The sequence below is a fragment of the Spea bombifrons genome, chromosome 3 (genome assembly GCF_027358695.1).
Source record: "Spea bombifrons isolate aSpeBom1 chromosome 3, aSpeBom1.2.pri, whole genome shotgun sequence".
NCBI classification, from domain to species: domain Eukaryota; kingdom Metazoa; phylum Chordata; class Amphibia; order Anura; family Pelobatidae; genus Spea; species Spea bombifrons.
Genome location: NC_071089.1, coordinates 32,326,233 through 32,349,184, shown reverse-complemented (window position 1 = coordinate 32,349,184; position 22,952 = coordinate 32,326,233). Strand labels below are relative to the sequence as shown.

At 37.7% G+C, this 22,952-nt stretch overlaps 1 protein-coding gene across 2 annotated transcripts in view; it reads right to left on the bottom strand.

Annotated features, from left to right (window-relative positions):
• Window positions 1–11,055: 11,055 nt before the first annotated feature.
• Window positions 11,056–22,952, bottom strand: part of ESR1 (estrogen receptor 1) — a 61,857-nt gene continuing 49,960 nt past the window's right edge. For both annotated transcript variants that reach the window (XM_053461381.1, XM_053461382.1), the window contains exons 5-8: window positions 22,652–22,790; window positions 18,606–18,739; window positions 14,456–14,639; window positions 11,056–11,284 (exon numbers count right to left, since the gene is read on the bottom strand). In XM_053461381.1, coding sequence (XP_053317356.1) covers window positions 11,056–11,284; window positions 14,456–14,639; window positions 18,606–18,739; window positions 22,652–22,790 — 686 coding nt within the window. The remainder of the gene's footprint in view (window positions 11,285–14,455; window positions 14,640–18,605; window positions 18,740–22,651; window positions 22,791–22,952) is intronic.

The following is a 22,952-nucleotide window of genomic DNA, read 5'->3' as shown; positions in this document are numbered from 1 at the left end:
CGAAACTTGTTTCCTGCCTTTTTCTGTGTTTTTTTTATCACCAGGTGTGCTTTCTAGTCTCCACTAATTGTACTTTAAGGCAGGCATTTAAAAGGTTTGAAAATATTGCTGAACTACTTGTTCTACATTCCAGGCAATGTCTGGTAAAATATCCCTTAAGTAATTCATGACCCAGATGCAGCTTTTTTCAATTTGTAATAAAAGCTGATGTTCAACTAATATTTGAAGGTTTGTAGCATATACCTACAATTAATGTACTGTATCTTTTCTCATCAGTGCAAATCTCAACCCATTATGACCAGTATCAACAGCTATTTCTTTAATAGTAGGCCTTAACTAAGGCCTAACATGAAGACATGCCCCCTCTGCCTTTCCTATTTACTGTCCTAAAAACATTTTCAAACCACGTTTCTGTGGTATCAATTGCCAGTAACTCTAATACCACCCATTTTGTTTGACAAATTTCTTGCCTTTGCTAGCAGTCATGTCAGATTTCCACTAGTGTTTGTCACTTTGCTTTGTGTTGTGGTTTAGTTACAGTTGTGCTCAAAGGTTTGCATAACCTGGCAGAAATTGGGAAATGTTGGCATTGATTTTGAAAATAACAACTGTCTTTTATTTAAGGCTAGTGGTCATATGAAGCCATTTATAATCACATAGTTGTTTGGCTCCTAATGACAGATATTGTAATGGTATGGTGAGATAGGACCCCAGATGGCGGAGTAGGCCAGGCCAAACAGGAACCAGAAAGTCAGAGAACCAACCGGGTCAGACAGGTAATCAGGATAAGCCAAATCAGAATCCAGAGACGAGGTCAACAAGCCGAATCAATACCAGACGAGCAGGAATCAGGAGCCGAATCAGGAGACAGGAACGAGGTCAACAAGCCAAGTCAAACCGGAGCAGTCAGTCACAATCTAATGCGCAAGCAAATAGCAAAAATACACCAACCAAGGGTGATCCAGAAGCAGGGCCGGACTGGCCCACCGGGATACCGGGAAATTTCCCGGTGGGCCGGAAGGTCCGTGGGCTGGGCGGCCATGAAGACAGCCGCTGAGCTGCCCCCCAGGCTGCCCGAAATCTAATCAAAGCAGCCGCTGGGTGCTGATGCGGCCGGCAGCCCGGCCGGCATCAGCACCCAGCAGCCGTGTGCGATGGCCGTCTAGTGATGGGAGCAGTGTGAGGGGTGAAAGCTCCGCCCCCTCGCACTGACCTTTCACCCCTCACGCTGCTCCCATCACTATGCGGCCATCAGATTGCTGGGAAGGTAATCTGAACGGCCGATGCGTGCTGATGCCGCCGGCCGGCTCTGCTTTAATACTTTTTTTTTTACTTTATATCCAGCTTACCATCTAAATAATAAAAAAAAAGTGTTAAAGTAGCTCCGGCCGGCGGCATCAGCACGCATCGGCCGTTTAGATTACATTCTTGGCAGTCTGATGGCTGCATAGTGATGGGAGCCGCGTGAGGTGGAAGCTCCGCCCCCTCGCACTGCTGCAGCACCGGATGTCAGGTCAGTGGCATCCTGTCAGCATAGAGGAGAACAGTGTGCAGCTACCAGGAAGTCAAGAGAAGTAGAAGGTGAGTAAAATAATGTATTTTTTGTACTGTATAATGTTTTTTGTATTTGTTAAAAACAAAAAAAATCGGCATGTGTGTGTATGTAAGTGTGTCCCCCTATATGCCACTCTGCCTCCAGAAATGCCTTATATCCCCCTATATGCCACTCTGTCCCATGATATGCCTTTTAACCCCCTATATGCCAGAGTTGCATATAGGGGTATAAGGCATTTCTGGATGCGGAGTGACATATAGGGGGTCAAAAGGCATATCTGGAGGCAGAGTGGCATAAAGGGGGTTAAAAGGTATATCATGGGGCAGAGGAGCATATAGGAGGGTATAAAGCATATCGGGGAGGCAGAGTGGCATATAGGGGGCATAAGGCTTTTCTGGAGGCAGAGTGCCCCATGATATGCCTTTTAACCCCCTTCATGCCACTCTGCCTCCAGAAATGCCTTATACCCCCTATATGCCACTCTGTCCCATGATATGCCTTTTAACCCCCTATATGCCAGAGTGGCATATAGGGGTGTAAGGCATTTCTGGATGCAGAGTGACATATAGGGGGTCAACAGCATATCTGGAGGCAGAGTGGCATAACGGGAGTTAAAAGGGATGTCATGGGGCAGAGGGGCATATAGGAGGGTATAAAGCATATTGGGGAGGCAGAGTGGCATATAGGGGGCATAAGGCTTTTCTGTAGGCAGAGTGCCCCATGATATGCCTTTTAACCCCCTTTATGCCACTCTGCCTCCAGAAATGCCTTATACCCCCCTATATGCCACTCTGTCCCATGATATGCCTTTTAACCCCTCTATATGGCAGAGTGGCATATAGGGGGTTAGAAGGCATATCATGGGACAGAGTGGCATATAGGGGGTATAAGGCATTTCTGGAGGCAGAGTGGCATATAGGGGGTTAGAAGGCATATCAGGGGGCAGAGTGGCAAGCCTGGGGGCAGAGGTGCATAACTCGGGGGTAGGTTGTCAAATGAAAGGAAATAAAAACCAAACATGTCTCAATCATAGCTTTTATTAAATATGGAAAAAAATAGTCTACATGAATTAATAAAGAAATAAAAGTTTCTTACCAGAATATCGTGAAGAATAATGTGATCAGTGTTTTGTTCCACTGAATAAAATGGAACTCTTTCATCTAAAAATGTTCGCAGTAGTAAATGTTTTGATCCCATTATGTGTAATGTATTTCATTTATTAGGGCCTTTTAACACTTTTGCTTTCTGGCATTTTAATACAAATAATGAGATAAAAAGAATGGCACATAGTGTGACTCGGGTGTGTATAAGGGGTGCGTGTGGGTATAAGAGCTTCACCGTGAGATAAACTTTATGGGGCTGGTCTCCAAATTTTTCCAGGGCTGCTTTTCAGTCCCAGTCCGGCCCTGTCCAGAAGAGGAAGTCCGGGTTTAAATAGGGAGAGGAGGAGGCGTGTCCTGCATGAAGAAGTCACCCGAGGTTATAAAAGCATGTTACAACTGTAACGTGCAATATTACGTTTTGTGGTACCTGCTTGCCGCATGGTCGGCCATGCGGTGAAGACGCCGACCGGGAAGCGGTGGTACTCGCTGCCCGGGAAGCCGCCTGAGGAGGAAGCCTCTCGGGAGCAGCCATGGAGCGGGACCGGAGAGGCAGGTAAGTCCTTACAGATATCACCTAAATGGCCCTGATCAAAAGTTTACATACCCTTCAATGTTTGGCCTTGGATACTTGAACGAAAATGAGCTGCATGATCGAGTTGCCAGACAGAAGCCTTTTCTGCACCAATGCCACAAAAAAGCCTGACAACACCTTGACACACCTCACAGCTTCGGGCACACTGTAATAGGGAGTGACGAGACCAAAATTGAGCTTTATGGTCACAACCATAATCGCTATGTTTGGAGAGGGGTCAACGTCTGCGCAATGCGCGTAGACAACATCGTGCAGACACTCTGAGGAAGCCTGTGCTAGGCGAAACGCGTTTGTGTATTATTTTATATTAACCTTTTGTTGGTTTTTATTGTTTTTTATTACCAAAAGTTTAAAATAAATAAGTTTTTTTTAAACTATTTTATCTTGCTCCTGGACCTTTTTTAATTTAATATCAGGGGGGCAGGGTTCGGCATATCAGAGGGGCAGAGGGGAATATCTATGGTGCATTATGAATTAAGGGGTGGACCTTAAGATGGCTTTTGGTTTTCCAAATTTCTTTTTATATATAACATATGCTGGCTAACTGCAAAATAGATACCAAAAATGGTAAAATACATGTATTACTGTTCATTAGATAAAATACTGTTTTACTATTCCACTAATGTGTATTTTTTCTTTAATATAGCACCAAACTATAAGGGTGCGGCCTATAATCGAGCCAATATGCTATAAAATGTAACCCACACTTGTAGATAATAAAAATACTAGACCTTCTCCGTCTGATCAATTATAAGAACCATAAGACTAACTGAAATAAAATAAAAATGAAGACATAGTGTAAAACTTTAGGCAAGAATGAGTATAAAGCGTAATAATGGATCAACATACAAGGCAAGTTTCAAAACAACGCGGAGCTGCATATAAATGCTTAATTCAGACCTCAGGCCTGTCGAAAGGATTAAATATTGGATAAGAAAACATTCCATGCGGAATAAAGACGTTTACCTCGAAGTATTCTTTAATTTGGTTTTAGACTCTTTATTTACCACATCTGAAAGAAATTTCAACTTAAGGAAATTTCTTCTTAAATTTCTCCTGCAAAATGATTCATTTTTTTATACTGGAAAAAATTTGGAGCATGCTCATCTCCCCAATTGTACATTTCTGTGATGTTTGAACAGTGATCTTATTGATGGACTCTTTGCCAAAGCAAAGTGTGTCTCGAATAGTAGGCAACGTTTATGTTCATGATTTAAATTATGCATTATATTATTCAAATTCATGATTTGAGACCTTCTATTTCTGATTGCAATAACTTAGTCCAAGACCATGCTGTGAGCAGTCACAAACGTCTTCTTTTTGCATTCCATGAGATCTCCTAAGTCACGTATTTCCCTCTGAAGAGCTGAGGTCACCTCTTAAATATTTTTTTCATATTCTATCCTCAAGTCTATCAGCCGATCCTCTATAAAAGGGACCTTATCCATTGTAGTCCTCAAGTCATTTTGTCATTTGGTGACAAGGAGAGACAAGACAGGCGTCATTCAATGTATTGTGACTTGCAGAGGAGTCAAAGTCCTTCTCCCCTCCTACAGTTCCTCCACACCAGAGTGAGGCCTTCTTTTTGGGATTAGGCTTGTAGAACATAACTGCCTTCCACTCTGATTTTGTTGCTGATTCACAGGACTTAGTTTTAAGCTAATTTGAGATGTTATTTGAAATATCACTGTACAGAAAAAAGCTGTGGATAACACTTTTACTCATAGAGGTCATGCCCAACACATCTGCTAACATCTCACCCTTGATGCTAATGACTTTAACATGAATTATATGTTTTAAGCACAGAGTAGAATTTCCTAATTGAACTCAAAAAGATTTAAAAAAAATACAAAACAATCTAAATTTGATTTACAAAAGTTTATTTTGGAAAAACAAGTCATTATTTTCCAATACGTATTAAGTAAATATGAATTATGGCAACATTTTTGTTTTAACAGAACCATTTCCCCAAATACTGCAGATCATTCGCCTCCTAATAGAACTTTGTTTTGTACGTTTGTGATTCTGGTGTAAAATTCCATCAAACAGGATTTATTAGGGAAACAAACAAAAAATAGAATTTGTCAGAACTTGATCAACACCCCCCAAAGGTAAATTGTTACAATACATTTTATTTCTTTTTTTGGAACTTTCTGAAGACATTAATGATGAAAATTCTAGCAATATGCCATATCCATGCTGTATGCTTTACTTAATTTTAGATTGGTTGATCTGTGTAATAATAGAAGTATTATTATAATTAATTTAATATAAAAGGTACAATTATGTCATTTTTAACATTAATCTTAAATCCCTCATGTCTACATGTGCTTTGAAGATTTTTTAATGAGTAGTATTCTGCGTGGTAATATGCTGGTGGAATCATTGGGTGGTAAAACATTCTTCTTACAGCAACTCCTATGGAAAAATAGATCCAGTGCTCACTATTAATATTGGCACCCTTGGTAAATATGAGCAAATAATGCTGTCTTTATTGTTTAACCTTTTGATCTTTTCTTCAAAAAATACAAAAACGATCTCATATGAGAGAAATATATTCCCATTTATATTTTACATTTTTTGGTACACCTAGGGTACCTTGGGTGACTAGGAACAGAAATTGGTTCAAGCATGAGTTCCTGTTTCACACTGGTATATCTATTAGGTACAGAGGCACATAGACCAAGTTTCCCATAGTTATTTATCACAAATGGAAATGTTATGAATTAAACTGGAAGAGTATGTGTGTCTATATTGTCTCAACGCACTGTGAAGATGATGGTTCATGTGGCAAAAAAATCTCCACAGCTAGGGCTTACTTGCAGACGTTAGTTGCATTTTGGGGTCAGAAGGTCTCCAAAACTACAATCCGATATAACCTTCATCACCACAAGTTGTTTGGAATGGTTTTCAGAAAAAAGCATTCAAAACAAACTCAACTGTCTTCAGTTTGCCAGACACTACTGGAGCCTCAAATGGGATAGGGTTCTATGGTCAGATGAAACCTAAATAGAGCTTTTTGGTAACACTAGAGGTGGATTTGGTGCACACAGAGAGGTAGCCATAGAAAAAAGTACCTTATGCCCACGGTTAAATATGGTGGTGGCTCTTTAATGTTTTTCTCCCAGATGACATAGACATTTTGTTAGGATACATGGTGTCATTGACTCTATCAAATAGCAACATATATTAAATTAACACCGGACTGCCAGAAAGCTTAAAACAGGCCGCGGTTGGATCTTCCAACAGGACAGTGATCCAAAATCAAGGTCCTACCATGGCCCTCCCAGTCCCCTGACTTGAACACCATAGAAAACCTGTGGGGTGAACTGAAGAGGAGCATTCACCAGCGTCCACCCCCAAATTTGAAGGATCCAGAGAGATTCTGTATGGAGGAATATGTACATTGCTATTGTTTGGTATCTATGAGAGCAGAGTATCGTTGTGTATTTTTTAAAGAAAAGATCAAAGGATTAAACAATAAATATTTTTTAACTGCATTATTTGCTCATATTTACCAAGGGTGCCAGTATTAGTGGAGGGCAGTGTATTTGCATGTGAGCATTGAATGTGCTGCTATATACAGAACAGTAATGTAGTGTAGAACTGAAGAAAAGTGGGTTTTATGCATCATGTTCCAAAAAACAACCTTTATCTTCAGTTCTGTAGGTTGTCATTGTAGGCAGTCATGTGATTTTTTGGTTACACTTTCCTGTTACAACACCACACTGAGAAGATTCTTTATGGCAGCACTAATATATCCTGTTCATCTAACGAAGTCCTTTACCTATATACTTTCACAAATCCAAGGTTTCGTTTTGGTGATACAGATTTTTACATTATATAGTTTACTATAAATATATTGCATGATATGATAACCGGAATTTGTTTGAAAACGATTCTTTATTTTTTAAGTTGTTTTACATTAAATATAGGCAATTAACCTGAAACAACCTACACCTGGGAAACTTAACGGCCAAACCAAAAAAAGGAACATTTCAAAAGCTCCAGCAAAAAGGCCTTAACAGACCACAATATATGTATGCATGTATCACCTTCAAATTATCTTGAATCAAAATGTGAATCTTCATGAATTCTTGCAACTACGTTTTATCAATTATAGTTGAGCATAAGAATAAATAGCAATTCAAAAAATCTAAAAAGTCTATAAAAATAAAGCTTGGCATACTATTTTTTAGGCAATTCCATTTGAATCTCTAAAAAAGTACTTGCCTAAAATGTGCGTTCTTTACTTAATACTTAATAGCTTATTTTGTATTGACTTAATTCATACAACTCTTGGAAAAAATATGTTGCTAGTTTAAAATTATTTTGGTACCTGTATTAGGAATATTACAAAAATATAAATGAAACTGTGTGAAAAGTGCTTCAAAAAAAAATCTTGAAATAGTGAGCTGTTTATAGGAAAAAAAACATCTACCTATTTCTTCCTACCATAAATTATCATTAAACACATAAAGATATGTACAGTGGTTATAAGAGTGTTTAGCATTGTACATACTGGGTATTTGTAAATAATATATTATCATTAAACTTTTTTTTTATTCTTTATTATTTTATGTAGCGCCATCAGATCACCAATTCATGTAAATTAGAATTTCACCAAAAGTTGTTTTTATTAATACCATGAAAATACAGTGTATAGCAATGTTCATTTTTGTGTGAAACGTTTTATTTTTGCTCTTGCACAAATGTGGATACAATATTAGACTTCCATTACATCATTTTTTTTTTCAAAAAAATATACTTTTTTTAAACTTTTAATAAAACAATACATTCTTCCTCCTATATTGGTTAGTGCATTTTGTGACCTCAATCCAACATTTCATCCATGATTAATTGGATCGGTTTCTATATAATTAAATTTATGTTATACATATAGTGCAACTTGGAACTGATTCCCCTGCCACAATTTACATTTCTTTCTAGTTAAAGTGAATTTGCTGCTGGTTATGGTGAGTTTGCCAACGCAGGGATATCAAACCTTGTTCTGGAAGGCCGCAATCCATCCATAGTTTTATCATCCCTCCAATTATCAGGCAACTCATATTAAGAATCATAGTGCAATATGCTTATTTTAAAAAAAATCTGGTATGCTGCAGCCTTCTGGACTTCAGTACTACGGCCTGGCACAGAAGGTCTACTTTTTATCATAGTGTAGTCATAGTCTTCAAGCATAACATTGGGTAAAGGAACATTGTCGTTGAACATGGTGTAACAGCACAGATTACAACAGTCCCATATTTATCTTTTAATAGATGTTCTGTCTACATCTTCTGCTGAAAGGTTCTTTCACTTACCAATCAGCTTTATAGTAAAGAAATACTTTTATACATTACTTCTAAGACCACTGATGCTCTACCTTTACACTACAATCCCTGTCCCTAGAGTTTATATATATATATATATATATATATATATAAGCGTTTAAAATTACATATTTTATAACACCCATTTGTTTTTTTTTACTAGTTCAAGCTACTGAACATATTAATAAATTGATCATAAAAGTCAGCCCCCTACTTTCTGGCAATGGGGTAATCTTCAAAATTGACCGTCGAGGACATTTTTTTAATCTAGTCAGTAAACATGAAGTGTTGTTTTAATTTTTATTATTTAATTGCTCTCACGCCAACTGGAAGGATGTATGTAATAATTCTGGGCCTCTCAGACATCCTTAAAATCATTGACTATAAGTTTGTTTTTTTTATTTCTTTTTACCAGGTGAATAGAATGGCTGAATTTAATATTGGAAAATATCAGTCACATTTTAAGAGCCACAAATCCAATATTTTAAAGCTGCATTTTAAATATAGTTAAGGGCTACTGGACCTGCCATTTAGGTGCTTTTTCCACTATTGTGGGGCGCCATTACCATGTTCTCCCCTAATCTAGCTAAGACAAAGTTGGCGACATTTTACAACCACAAGCTCTTATGGGTATTATTAGTTGAGTTTCAAGTTCTCAGAAAAAAAAGACTTGCTCAGTTAAGTTTCTTGAGCCTCTCAATATTCTGAAATAACTGATGGGTTAAAGTGAAGAAACATAGTTTGTGTGACCATACCATGCAAAATCAGATGGCCAATTTCATGTCACTACATCTAATACACCAGGCATGCGCTAAGATGGCTGCGGTGGGTGGACAACAACCAGGCGCCCTGGTAGCCAAGACTTCGAGCAGGGGTTATGTGACCCCAAGGTAGTAGGGCAGTAGCAGTGCTGCAGTTTGCAAAGACTGCAAGCTGCAGTAAACACATGGTCTCTGTGAGGTAAGGGAGGGGGCTATTAAGCTGTATGGATGGTGGGAGAGAGTGAGAGTGAGTTTTAATTGGTGTATATGTATGCATGTTTGAAAATGTAGTATTAGAGTGAGTGTGTTAATTACTGTGTGCACATATAATGTGTATGTGTGTGCGAGTATATGGTGTTAGCATGTGTGAGTGTATGCAGTTAGCATGAGTGTGTTAGTAGTTGGTGTCAGCATGTGTGTGTGTTCGTATACGTTGTTAGCTTGAGTGTGTCAGCATAGTGTGCCAACAGTGTCAAAGGTGAGCCTAGCATTAGTGGTGCAAGGGAGAGTGTGTGTGTGCATGTTCAACTGTATGTATTTTAGGTGTACAGAGTTTGCATGTGTTTTTGCGACGGGTAGGTGTGCCAAAGAAATAGTGCACGGGGCGCCACAAAACCTAGGCTTATCCCTGTAAAACATACATACATATTGATTTGAACTAAGTGTTTTTATGTACTCATGCAGGGTGCAGTGAACATTGCCCTTCAATGCTTAGTACTGTACACAGTAAATGTGCAGTTTCTATGTTAAGATAAAGGCACTGCATGTTTAAAACTGTTTGTGCTGTGGTGTGAAGGCAACTAGTATCTTTTCTTTCTTTATAAAATGCAAATGTGTGCAGCAAAATCACCCATAAAAATATGTCTATGTATCACTGGACATTGTACTGTTGACCATACTTCTAGTATCACAATAACTTACTTGAAAAGGCTGCCCTGGAAGAGAGATGCCACAAGGCTTTATCTTTATTCTACACTGGTGTATGTATTTGGTGTACCTTAAGTATTACGTAACTTTATTTGTACCCAAAACTAGCGGTTTCTGTTAGGCTCTGAAGTGAATTTTCTAATAGTATCCATTGCAAGCTAAGAAAACCATCGATAAATTGTATAAAAACTATGGATCTCAGACTGAGTAAATATATCATGGATGCAGACATAAAGAAGCCATTGTACATTAAAATTACACTAGTCATATCTACAGAGTAAGAATAAGAGATTTAGTTACAGCCAGAACATAGAATTGTGCTTACTGTGGACATGTTAGATATATATTGAATGCTTTGGTGCTTTTATTGAATATTTTATAAGTGACTCTATACTGTAAATATGGTTTGGTCATTCTCCATGATATAGTGAATGTAAATCCTGACCAGGCATCAAAACATATGAAATTAAGCATGTGCTCCTTTGCAGCTCTGTATTATAGCTTAGTATAGCATGGCTTTTGTGAAGTACTGGATAGAGAGTCCCGTAATGCAAGTCTCCTCTTCTTTTATGAAGAATTACAAGCAAACAATGGAATCCTAATCTAGAAATGATGATAGATGATGATAATAGATGAATACAGGAGTGTGTGTATATATACATATATATGCAGCATTTGTCAGCTTATATAATGCACCGACTATAGTGACTGTAGGTAGTATTCTGCTGGGAATTTCATGACCATGTATGGTCAATTAAGAAAAAAAAAAAGAAAAAAATGAGCATTCTCATACTGTGCTTTGCAAACTTGCTTCCTCTCTATTAACATAAAAAGACTGCAAGCATGTTGAAGCAGTAGGTACATTTGTTATGGGGCTTTGGCTTTCCTTCTCCTGAACACCAAGTTTCTCTTTTGGTGTGTGCATGCGATGAGCATCCAGCATTTCAAGCAGTAGATCATATAACGGGACCACGTTCTTGCACTTCATGCTGTACAGGTGCTCCATTCCTTTATTGCTGCAAAGACAAATAACGTCATCAGGAAGTACACAACGAATAATCCACAAATTATCAATATAGCTGCTAATGATCTTGAATGGCAAGCAGAGCTTTCTTAAGTATATAACAAAATGTCTCCAAAACAGCTGGCGTGAGCAGCCAACAGTGCAGCCGTTCCTATTCCCCCACAAAGTATAGCAGCCACGTTGTACGTTAGTTTGTCAGTACCCCATTCACTTTAAGACCAGCCATATTGGCAATGGGATATGAGACAGCAAGATAATATAGGCTTTGTTTAGGAATATTCTTAGATGTTATATATACAGTGGTGCACTATAAAATGACCAGCCTTATGTGCCAAAGCCTAACTAGTTAACCAGTTGGTAAAGTAGGTTGACCACATCGCCATGTTTTCCAAGACACATATCATTTTTACATATTGCTGACCAGCCCAGATATAAGGCTGCCCTGCAGTGTGTGGGATGTATAGACAATATGTAAAAATGATGTGTGTCCTGGAAGACATGGCTGATCTGGTCACCTTATGGAAAAGTGTACATCATGGTTATATCTGAAAAATGAATCTCTTTAAGTCCAGAATGTCTTGGTGACTATATTTTGTTCCATGAATATGCTGTTTTACTGAAAGGTTAAACAACATAACTTCAAAAGACAGGAGAGAAGGTTTGATTAAGCGCTTATGATTAAGCACTGAAGCCCAAAACACGTCAAGTGCAAACTTCCTTATGTCTCAATGAAAATATGTTGCTTTTCTTAATTCATGTTGCTGTTGAGGTTTCATTCTGTAGAAGTTCTTCTGTGGTTTGGAGTCTCCACTACCACGTGCATCATCTGATTCTTTTTTTTTGAGTTACAGTTATCAGTCTTTTCAGTTCACTGTGTAATGTCCGTGGCTTGTTTCAGTTTTTAAACATATAACTCAGTTCACAATGGGAAATCAGCTATTGGACCATCCAACAGGATAGGCCATAAGCAGCTACAGATAGCATCAACAAATCAATCTCCATGTAAGATAAACGGTATTTACCCTGAAAGTTTTTAGGCATATAGTAAGTACTTGTCATGAATTTTAACTAATCCCCACCTGCAATATCATTTTGTTAACATGATCTTAGATGAGAGAACTTTCTTCTACACAAACTCTTAAAAAAGTAACTAAAGCTATACAGCAGCAGTGTCTGAATGCAAAATAAGTGAAAAGTGGAGGATGGATTTCTAATAATTTTAAGGCGTCTGAAGCTAATCATTTAAATTATTACTGCGCCCTTAGTTTAGTTGTAAAATATTTATATTATATCCAGTGTTTGGGGGATGAGATATGAGCTCATGTTAAAGGTCATCAAGAAGGTAAGCCTGTCAATCAAAATTCTGCTTGGCTGACTTAAACTGATCATGCGAACTAAAAGATAAATCAAACTATCTTGAATCTAGCATTTAAATATCTGTTTTATATTGGATGATGACCATTCCTAGTAAGCCATTCATTCTTTCTTACTTCTATCTCTGTTCTTGGTGGTGACTGTTGAGAAGCCTGAGAGCAGTTGGCAAGCAAACGACGGTTTTGTCACGCATCATAACCTTTATACAATCGGCATGTGTACCGACACATCCTGTGGATGGGAGTATGTAATCATATTGCTGTATAGCATTGGTGATTATTTAAATGGAGAGTTTTAAAACGGTAATCTTTCATCGTTTTGTTTTCTTTTGACTTTTAGGCCTGGTGAGATTTCCTGTGTTTTGGCATGCGTGACTCAAACACTTATTATTCTAAATGCAATAAACACAGTTTGTTCCTCGGTGTCCACATTTCACATTTAGTAAATATTATAACCTTATCAAGAATGCCATCTTATGTGTTTTGGAATCCTTTGAGAACCATAGTGTTTCACAGTGTTTCACAGTGTTTAACTCAGTGATTAATCACATTGGGTAGGGCCAAAGAAAGTGCGTGATATCTACTAATCCGTGCCAAATATATCATGTTATTAATACATTGTAATCCTCTCTAATAGTGAACATTTTGTTTACATAGCTTTTTCAAACATATTTTTATTATCATTATTTATTGTTTTATGTAGCTCCATCATATTCTGTAGTGCTGTACAATGGGTAGACAGGACAAAAGTAGTATATAACATTTTGACTTACAGAAACAACAGGTGAGGATGGTCCTGCTCAAGCTAGCTTACAATCTAGAGCTTACTACTTGATGTGTCTATTGAAAAGGAAAAGTGTTCTTACGATTATATAGCTTTCTAGAGTTGTACTGCGAATTAGCTAAGATACAAAATAGAGTCAGTCTGATTAAATACTGTATAATCCATTAGGGACGTCATTTTTAATAGAATGAAGAGTTTCACTATTAGAGGATGGAAGAAGGACATTTCCACAAGAGGTAAACACAGTTAAGGCATCCAAGAAAGCTTGGGCTGTGTATAAAGACATCCTAAGGGATAATAAAATATGACGCACAAATGGCAGTCTAGATGGGCCAATTGGTTCTTTTGTGTCATTGTTATCTAGGCATCTGCCATTCTAAAACCACAGATGTCCAATGGTCTCGGTCCAGAAAGACAACAGAACAATTATTTTAAGAACCTCATAAATATGTAAACAAGAAAATAATTAAAAGTAAGAAATACGGTGTCTTTTTTCTTTAATGTTGTCATATACTTTAAGCCTTCCATCAAAAATGTTGTTTTTAGTACATGTTAACTAGGGTGACACGACATGGATTACCTAAAGGAGCTGCTCTTTCCTGCAGAGTAAGGGACATCGGTCAATCTTGCCAGAAGATACCACCATGCTGTGCACTCTAAGGACAATCAAGACTCCATCAAGTTGCTTCACTTCAGTGGGGAGGACCTAAGCATCTGATTCCCTAGCCTTGCAGGAATGTATGAGGTGTTTTTATATTTATTTTACTACCTGTAGCTATGGCTTCTACTCAAGAGAATGATGCCTCATCCCTCTCATTAACCTCCATTCAGAGGAAGTTAACGTAACTGCTCCCATGGCATACAGATGAGGTATGTTTCTAAAACATACAAATTGGTTTTTTTACTTTGTAAACAACATTAAATAAGTTTGCAAAATGTAAGTTACTGTAAGGAAAAGTTACTGATCAATTTAATAGTTAATGTAGCGCAATCCGTGTCTCCTTACCTCATGTGCCTCACATGCGAAAGAATAAGAAGCAACTGAGCCAGTCGCCGCTGCTGCTGCTGAAGAGAAAGTCCACTTTTTGCCATAAAATGAACCAATGTGTCTATTATTTTGTCCAAAATAATGTGAATTTGGTCAGTGTCCTCTAGGGATTCTAATGTGCTAGACAAGAAAGTATATACACCTGGAATAAAAAATAATTATGTGTAAAACACGCAATATACATTGTGAATTGTTCCGTTTTTTAGCTAAACGAGTGTGTTGACGATGGATATCATGCAAACACCGGAAGTCAAAGACCTATGCAAAACATTTTGGAAAGTGGGCCTATCTGCTCAATCACCACAACCAATGGCTCACTTGTTTATAGTAATTTACCTGTTTCCTAACTTCCTTAATCCCTTTTTTTTTGTGTAATCTAGGTCTATTATTTCGTTTTTTTCTACATTAATATATCTGGCTGCATTGGGCGCTTGTGCTTTTAGTTAGTTTATTTAATTAGTTGCACCAGTAGCAATGTTTGTTAGAAAGAGGACCAAGAACCTTGTCCTTGATTTCAGGGACATGTTGAAAACATTGTCCTATTATCTCAAAAATGTCATTTTTTGAGCATAAAGTGTCATTTTATCTTAATATATACCGTATAATAGAATTATCAGGGGTCACATGATCTGAAAATATTTTAAGCACACAGAAAAAAACAAAAAAACGCATGGAAGAGTGATCAAAACTTTGAATTAGATCCAGACTTTGAAAAACTAAGTAGGTAAATTGGTGATTGCTAATTCCAAAATATAAAGAGTCTTTTGTGTGTTTAATAGAAATATCTGGCACCATTACAACATTAAAGTTGGACAATCCATTTTGTCATTAAATCAAATCGGCCAGCTTTAATTTTAGCCAGGTAATACAACTTGTGTGATGGATTTTCAACATCTTTATATAATGCCTTCTAAATGCCTTTTCTTTTCAGGCTTATTTAAGGCCAAAACATTAATTATTCTGTGATGTAAAAATATTTAGCTGATATGACTGCATACATAAAACACACAGACACACATATAGATAAATATATAGAGGTGGACAAGCTAGCCGTCCCAAGCCAAGTAGGGCCATCTTTTCTCGTGGAGCCCTGGGCTAACCTCTGAGTATACTTATTTTTTAAGTTTACATAAAGTAACTCACACTTACCCAATCTCGACAGACACTATTGCCAAAAACATGTACTTACGGAGATGCATGCAATAGGAGCATTCATTTATATGTATGTACAGTATTTTATGTATCTGTACACCAAAATTGCCAAATTTAAACATGCATAGGAAGGGTATTAGAGAATGCCAAGGACTTATAAAGGTCATACAGTAAGTACACATTAATAAAAATAAATATTTGTATTATTTTATATTTAATTACAATACTAAATACTATCTAATAGCTGAAGAGTGACACTTTAGGTCACGGGTCATTGATCAGTCTCACTGATCAGTATCATTGGCCTAAATTTGTTACTTACACGTTATTTTACACATTCAGCTTCTTTTTAACATTTTTTAACCTCATTAACTGCTATCTATCAGTGATTACTGACCTTTAGGTAACTGATCCATGATTGGTGTTATCAATAAATAGCCAGTGACCTAATCTGATCGTCCCTACCACTAACACTATACACTTACTCTAAGTTAACCTGCAATGCCACATGTCAGCTGGAGAGTGTAAAGCATACCGCCACTGGACTGGACTGGTCTGGGTTTGGCTGATACCAGGAGAATGCTATCTACTGGAATGCATAGTGCCTAATGTAAGGATTGGTGGAGGAAGGATTGTCTGGGGCAGTTTGTCAGGGTTTGGGCTAGGCCCCTTAGTTCAAGTGAAGGGTAATGTTAATGCTAGAGCATACAAAGACATTTCTGGCTATTTTATATTGCCAAGTCTGGGGAAGGCTCTTTTCTATAACAGCATGTCTGTGTCCCTGTGCACAAATCATGGTTCACAAAGACATGGTTTGAGAAGTTTGCCCTGGAGGAACTCGATTGGCCTGCACAGACCCCTGACCTTAACCCCATTGAACACCTTTGGGATGAATTGAAATGCTAAGTGCAAGCCAGGCCTTTCCTGTGAAACATTAGTGCCTGACTTTCCAAATGCTCTTTTGGCTGAACAGGCACACTATCTTGTGGAAAGCCTTTCTAGAAGAGTAAAGGCTGTTACAGCTGCAAAATGGAGAAGGGCAACTCAATATTGTTAGTGTTTATCGAATGGGATGTCCAACAAGCTCAGATGAGATGATCAGGAGTCTGCATACTTTTGGTCAATTAGTGTAGCAGGAATGACTTTACAAATGGCAAACATCTCTGGTGTTGATAAATAAAAGGAACTCATTTGCTTGAAAGAAACTGTCTAGACCCCAAAATCTTTATTTCCTAATGCATGCTGAAATCAGTTTTGCAAGGACTGCAATGCATTTTACTGCATGCAAACTGGAGAATAAATTGCGTAGTTACTGAGGTTGGAAAATCAGTCTATTTTCTTCAGCTGCTTCTACCAAAACAAGGAAGCGTTAGTATGTTAACTTATTGTATGTGCTAAGTAGCAGTCCAATTAAAGTCACTAAACTAAGTGTAAAGGGCTGCTACTACTCCCATTGATACTTGAATGCAGTAAAATGCATTGGAGTCAATGCAAAAAGCACATAAAAATAGGACTGGAGTGGACCTTTTATATAATGTATTTTTTTCCCTACAGTTTTCCATGACCAACCTTTAACCCACTAAAATCTTATCAAAGGTAAGTATTTTATGTTGCCTTCAAGAACAGAAAACAATTATTACTCAAAACTCCAATGAATAAATAGCTATAAAAAAAATAAAATTTCAGGTTTTCCGCATAATGTTCATTTTCTTGTACCCTAATTGTATTCGTTCACATACATTCGTTCGTATTTGTACGCTGTAATTTATATTGCTAAGGCAAATTAAATCCTTTGGACAAGCTTTTGGCCTTACGTTTATCCTTGGAAAGAAAATGCATGGCCTTATTATATTTGATATATTAAAACCTTTGACAAAATATTGTTGCTATGGTAATCACCATACAGAGGACAAACCTTTCAAATATATTGAATATATTTCTAAAGAGTTTGATTGGGAATTTAAAAAGAAATGTATCAGCTACTTCAGTTGTGATTAAAGTTGCCGTTCTAATTTAAAATTGCAAAAGATGTTTAGAAAAAATCTAGTTTGTAATTAATTATTTTGGATACAGCCAATTATATTTTATATCCCTGCAATGCTTATAGTGCACTTGTGTAAAATGTGGTCCTAGTCCTGGATTAGCCTGTTTGTGACCAGATGCCACCCCCTCATGTTTTCAAGGGACATTTCCCTGAATGGCTCTTCAGTCCCTGGAAATTATGTGTTCTTGAATCTTACTTAAGAATAAAGGTAAGATGTATTTCAAAACATATGTATCTTAGGGATGCCAGTGATGTCAGAGTGACATCACCAAGAGAAAGCTGTTTTGCAAAATATTTTTTTTTTAGAAAAAAAGGACCAAAATATTTTCCTTATGAGACCTACAGTAGCTAATTTGGTAAAGAGGATATCTTTATTGGCTAACTGACATATTATGGATTGCAAGCTTTTGAAACAATCAAGTCTCTTCTTCAGTCATATTATTAATATTATACCTAAAGAAGAGTCCTGGGTAGTCTTAAATGCTATACCTTGTGAGACTTAAAAGGTTATATGTAAGTATTTACCAAAATAAAGTGGTAAATTGGATTTAACCACCGTAAGTTGTCCATGGTGCCTGTTTCAGACTTTCTAGGCAGACCAAGGAGACTCAAGTCTTGTTTATCATCATTTCATATATAAAAAACAGACCTGTCAGACAAAACGTGTAATGCATTGGTAGTTACTGTGGTCCATCACATCCAGCATGACCTAACTGCCCACATTCACAGAGTCACCCTTTAATGAATACGCCTCACTGGGAACCTAGCCCATCCACCATACATTTGAACATAGTTGATCCTTGCAAGGACTGGACTACATACATTTGGTGCAAAACAAATTCTTTTTAGTATTAACATGGCTATACTTTTTTGTAGCTTGTTTTTCTTTTTTCTGTCACAACGTATGCTTACCAGAGTTAAGAAGAATAATAGATTTCAGACATATAAATTCTTCCCCATGTAACCTCATCATTCGAAACCGAGTGGCGGTGGTAACCAACATGTCGAAAATTTCGACTAATCCTTCTACACATCGTCCTTGGTTCCTAGAACGAAAAAAACACCATGTTTTTTTTTAAACACATTGTTGTCTTAACTAGGAAGAAAAAAAAATATGTAAATTAATTATATACATGAACCCTGCTCACTGTGTACAGTTGGCTTCCATATTGTTGGAGAGTGGCTTCTGCAGAGAACAACAGCGAGAAGGAATCAAGGTAGAGGTGAGCATTGGCAAGTAGATTAAGGGAGATGATTCTCTTAAAGTCGCAAGGGAACAACTTGCACCTTTTAATTTAAGTGCAAGCATTTTAGTGTTCACCTTGCCTAACATAAAATAACTTTATGAAACTAGCATGAGCTGCTGAAGATGCTGGCACAACATTAAAGTCAAAGTTTTTTCATTAATGTCCCTGGCTCCCAGGGCTGTTTTGGACTCCAGATGAACTTATCCACACAAAGTCGCAATTTAGCAATATATCTGGCCCTGGCTAGCACGGTACACTGCCTGTAACCATGAAAATTAATATTTGGTCCTATAAAGAAACACCTCTCTTTATTTTACTCCATGGAAAACGGTATTGGAAGGTGAGAAACGTTCTTTTCCCAGTCCCGTAATTGCCCATTTAGTGGGACGGTTCAGGCAGGGGGTATGTGTTTGCTGTGAGGTTCATTGTTATAATTCACCTGCTGTGACCAACCTTTCTCCTATAAAAATATAAAACATATTTCAAAATAATAGACTTCGGTAATTGTAGCAAGTTGAAGTTTTTGCAAAATCTTAACCTGTTGATTTTACCTGTGTTTTTTTTTTAAAGAACTCCCTTACTTGCTTGTCACAAATTTATTTCAAACCTTCTAAGGCTATATTACCTCTGTTGACATTATGTACAACAAAAATCACCTACTCATATAATTAATAGTTATATATATATATATATATATATATATATATATAAAATAATTGTTTATTTGTTTTAGTTGTTGTGTCTTTTTAATACTAGAACAAATGCTTGCCTTGAATCTGTAAATAACCCTTATACCTGTAATATTTAACTTTAATAAAAATATAACATTTAATTAAAGGATGTAACATAGAAAAAAGAATATATCTCAGTAGTTCTAGCCCCTCTTTTACTAAGCAAATGGAACATTTTTACGTATAATTTTTTTATGAAAGCCCTAGTAACTTTTAGCCACCTGCCTGTTTCTGACACTTTTTTCTTTTTTTTCTTTTACAACTGTATCTTTTTATATCAGTAAACAAAGTACTTTATGGACCGAGATGCACAAATCTTTTATATCAGGAGAAGAAAAAGCTTATATGATACGGATAGCTTTCAAAACTGAACACAGAGACACTATGAGCAGTTGACATTTGTAGAGGTGTCTTTAGAGAAAGCTCCAAGAGCTTATTAAAGAAAGACTATCAAGGAAAAATACATTTGTGGAAAATAGAGTACTTGGAGTGAGAGACAAGAAAGCACTCTTTATGGTCTACTGAAACTAAAATTAAGGAACACAGAAATACATAAAACTGACAGCACATTTCATCCTCTTGACCTAGAAAGTCTACTTAAAATACACTATTTTTAAATATACATTGGAAATAAACATAGTATATATATATCATATCAAATGAGTGTGTTGTGGGGGGACTGTAAATTAAGAATGGTTTCAAAAATAGACATGTTAATAGTTTATTTTTATCATTTAACAAAATGTAAATTGAGTGAACATAAGAAAAATCTAAATCAAATCAATAATTTGGTAGGACCTTTGCCTTCAAAACTGCATCAATTCTTTAAAACATCTTGGAGGACTAACCACAGTTCCTTTGTGGATTAAGGCAGCCTCTGTTTCTTTTCTCTTCATGAAATCTCAGACAGACTTGATGGTGTTAAGCTCAGGGCTCTGTGGTGGCCATGACATAACTTCCTGGACTCTATGTTCTTCTTTATGCTGATGATTTTGCTTTTTTGTTTGGGGTTGTTGTTATACTGCACAACAAATTTGGGGACAATCATGCTTCTTCCTAGTAGTTTTGTATGATATACTTCTCATCATTGAGGAGACCATTCATTCTGACCAAATCCTCAACTCCATGAAATGTAGCCCCAAACTTGCAAGGAACCTCCACCAAATGTCACTGTTTACCGCTCTTCAGTCCTTGGGCAAACAAACTGCCTTCCGCTACAGCCAAATATTTAAAATGTTTACTCATCAGTCCAGAGCACAGTACATGTGTTTTCATGAATATTTGAGTTGCTTGGCCTTGTTTCCACCTTGGTGGTATGGCTGCAAGTCTTCCGTGAAGACCAGTTCTGAGTGGACCAGGGTCCCACTGTTTTCTACCAATGCTAGGCTGATGGCTCTGCTGGACATCTTCTGATTGCAAAAGGAAGTAAGCATGATGTGCCTTTAATATGCTTCACTAACTTTACTTGGCAGAGCAATGTGTCTACAGTCCTACACATAACTATTTACCTACAAAATCCTTGACTTTGTGCAAGGCAAACAGTGGTCACACCAAATATTGATTAGATTTCCTAAACAATTGTACAATTTGCAATATGGTGAGAATTGCTGTACTGCATGAATTGCTAATAGGCCAGTATCTAACACAGATACTCCCTCCCACCACCACCTCATGAAGAAACGAAAGAAACAGTTTCTTTATCTTTCATTTTTTGCAAACTTAACAAAAGACATCCTCGAGGTCACCCTATAGTTACAAAAGAGACCCCTGAGGGCCTGTAAAAAAACAAAAGGGATCTCTGATCCTATTGCACTGCTCTGTGAAAAAAACCTTAGATTATGGTTCAAAGTATTCCAAATCCTTTGTACTCCTTCCATTAGATTTTTTTAAAAACTTTACTGCCCACCAACCCATAGTTGTATATGTGGGATATTTCTTTACACAGAGAATGTAGCAAAACATAAATAAACATCCTCCCTTGCACCGGCTTCCGCCACACTGCGCGCCACCACTCCGTCACGGCCACCTGCTGCACGGCGTGCTGCATTGCAAGGTAGGCCGTGTCGCCAGCCTCTAGTTGGTCTTGTACCGTGACCCCGCCCCCCATGGTAGGGACTGTGGGGGGGGCGTGTCCTGGCCTCCGTGGACTCTATCCCTTTGGTGGAGATAGGGGAGGCAGAGAGGGAGGCTGGCAATCCCTTAGGGAGGTTGCATAACCACACAGGTGAGGGCAGTAACCCCTGGGAGTCAGAGCTGTGGATCATTATAAAAACCCTGCACACCCTACATTCAGTGCTTAGTTATTGAGCCCTCTGGTTCTCTTTGCTCTGCTCAGACCAATTCCCTTTCGTGTTCAGCTCGTGCTATTTGATTGACCTCCTGGCACCTGACTTTGGCATTGTTTCCTGGACATCGTGTTTATCTCCTGTTCTGACCCGGCTTGTTTCCCGTTGTTGCTCCTTTGCCGCCTGCCCTGATTCGGATTTGCCTCTTGGACTTTGCCTTTTGTACTTGGCTTCCTGCTTGGCCACCCTGCTCTATGCTCCCAACTAGTCCTGCTAGAGCCTGACACCAGCGAACTTCGGCCACAATGGCGGAGCTTCCGGTGACGTCCTCTCCTCAATTGGTGCGTCAAGGTAAAGGACATCACTGGAAGCTGCCCTAAGATAACCCTGTGTGAACTTATGGCAAAATGACGGAGCTTCTGGTGATATCCTCTCCCTCTCAGGTGGCTGATATCAGTCAACATGCTCCAGAGATATTAAAGGTAGGTACCCCAAACTAATTAAATACATCCAGAACACCTTCTTTGTGTGATGTTAAACAAAGAGTAAAATACTGTATTGATGTCATAAATGAAAGGCATGGATGCCAAAAGCATTTGTGTGCCTTATTACTACAATCAAGTGCAAATGTATTCTTTGGTACTATTTTAATGCTTGAGCAACCATAGCTAAAATAAAAAAAACATTTCACCAACCTGTCTAACAGCAAGTTGGGAGCAAATGAAAGTTTTCCAGGATGGTCCACTGAGCGCCAAATTAAACCAACCATCAGGATCTCCAGCCATGCACACTCTAGAAGATGGACTTGGTCATGCAGTGTTAGGTCCATGAATCCTAGGACAACAAAACAGTGTTTATTTAGTATCTCAAACATATAATACAGTAAATGGAAAAAAAACATATCTTCAGAACATTTCAGTAGAGTTACTAGCTCATCAACTTGTCATTTACTGCAGATCATTTGTTCGAAATAATAATTAATAATAGCATGCCAAA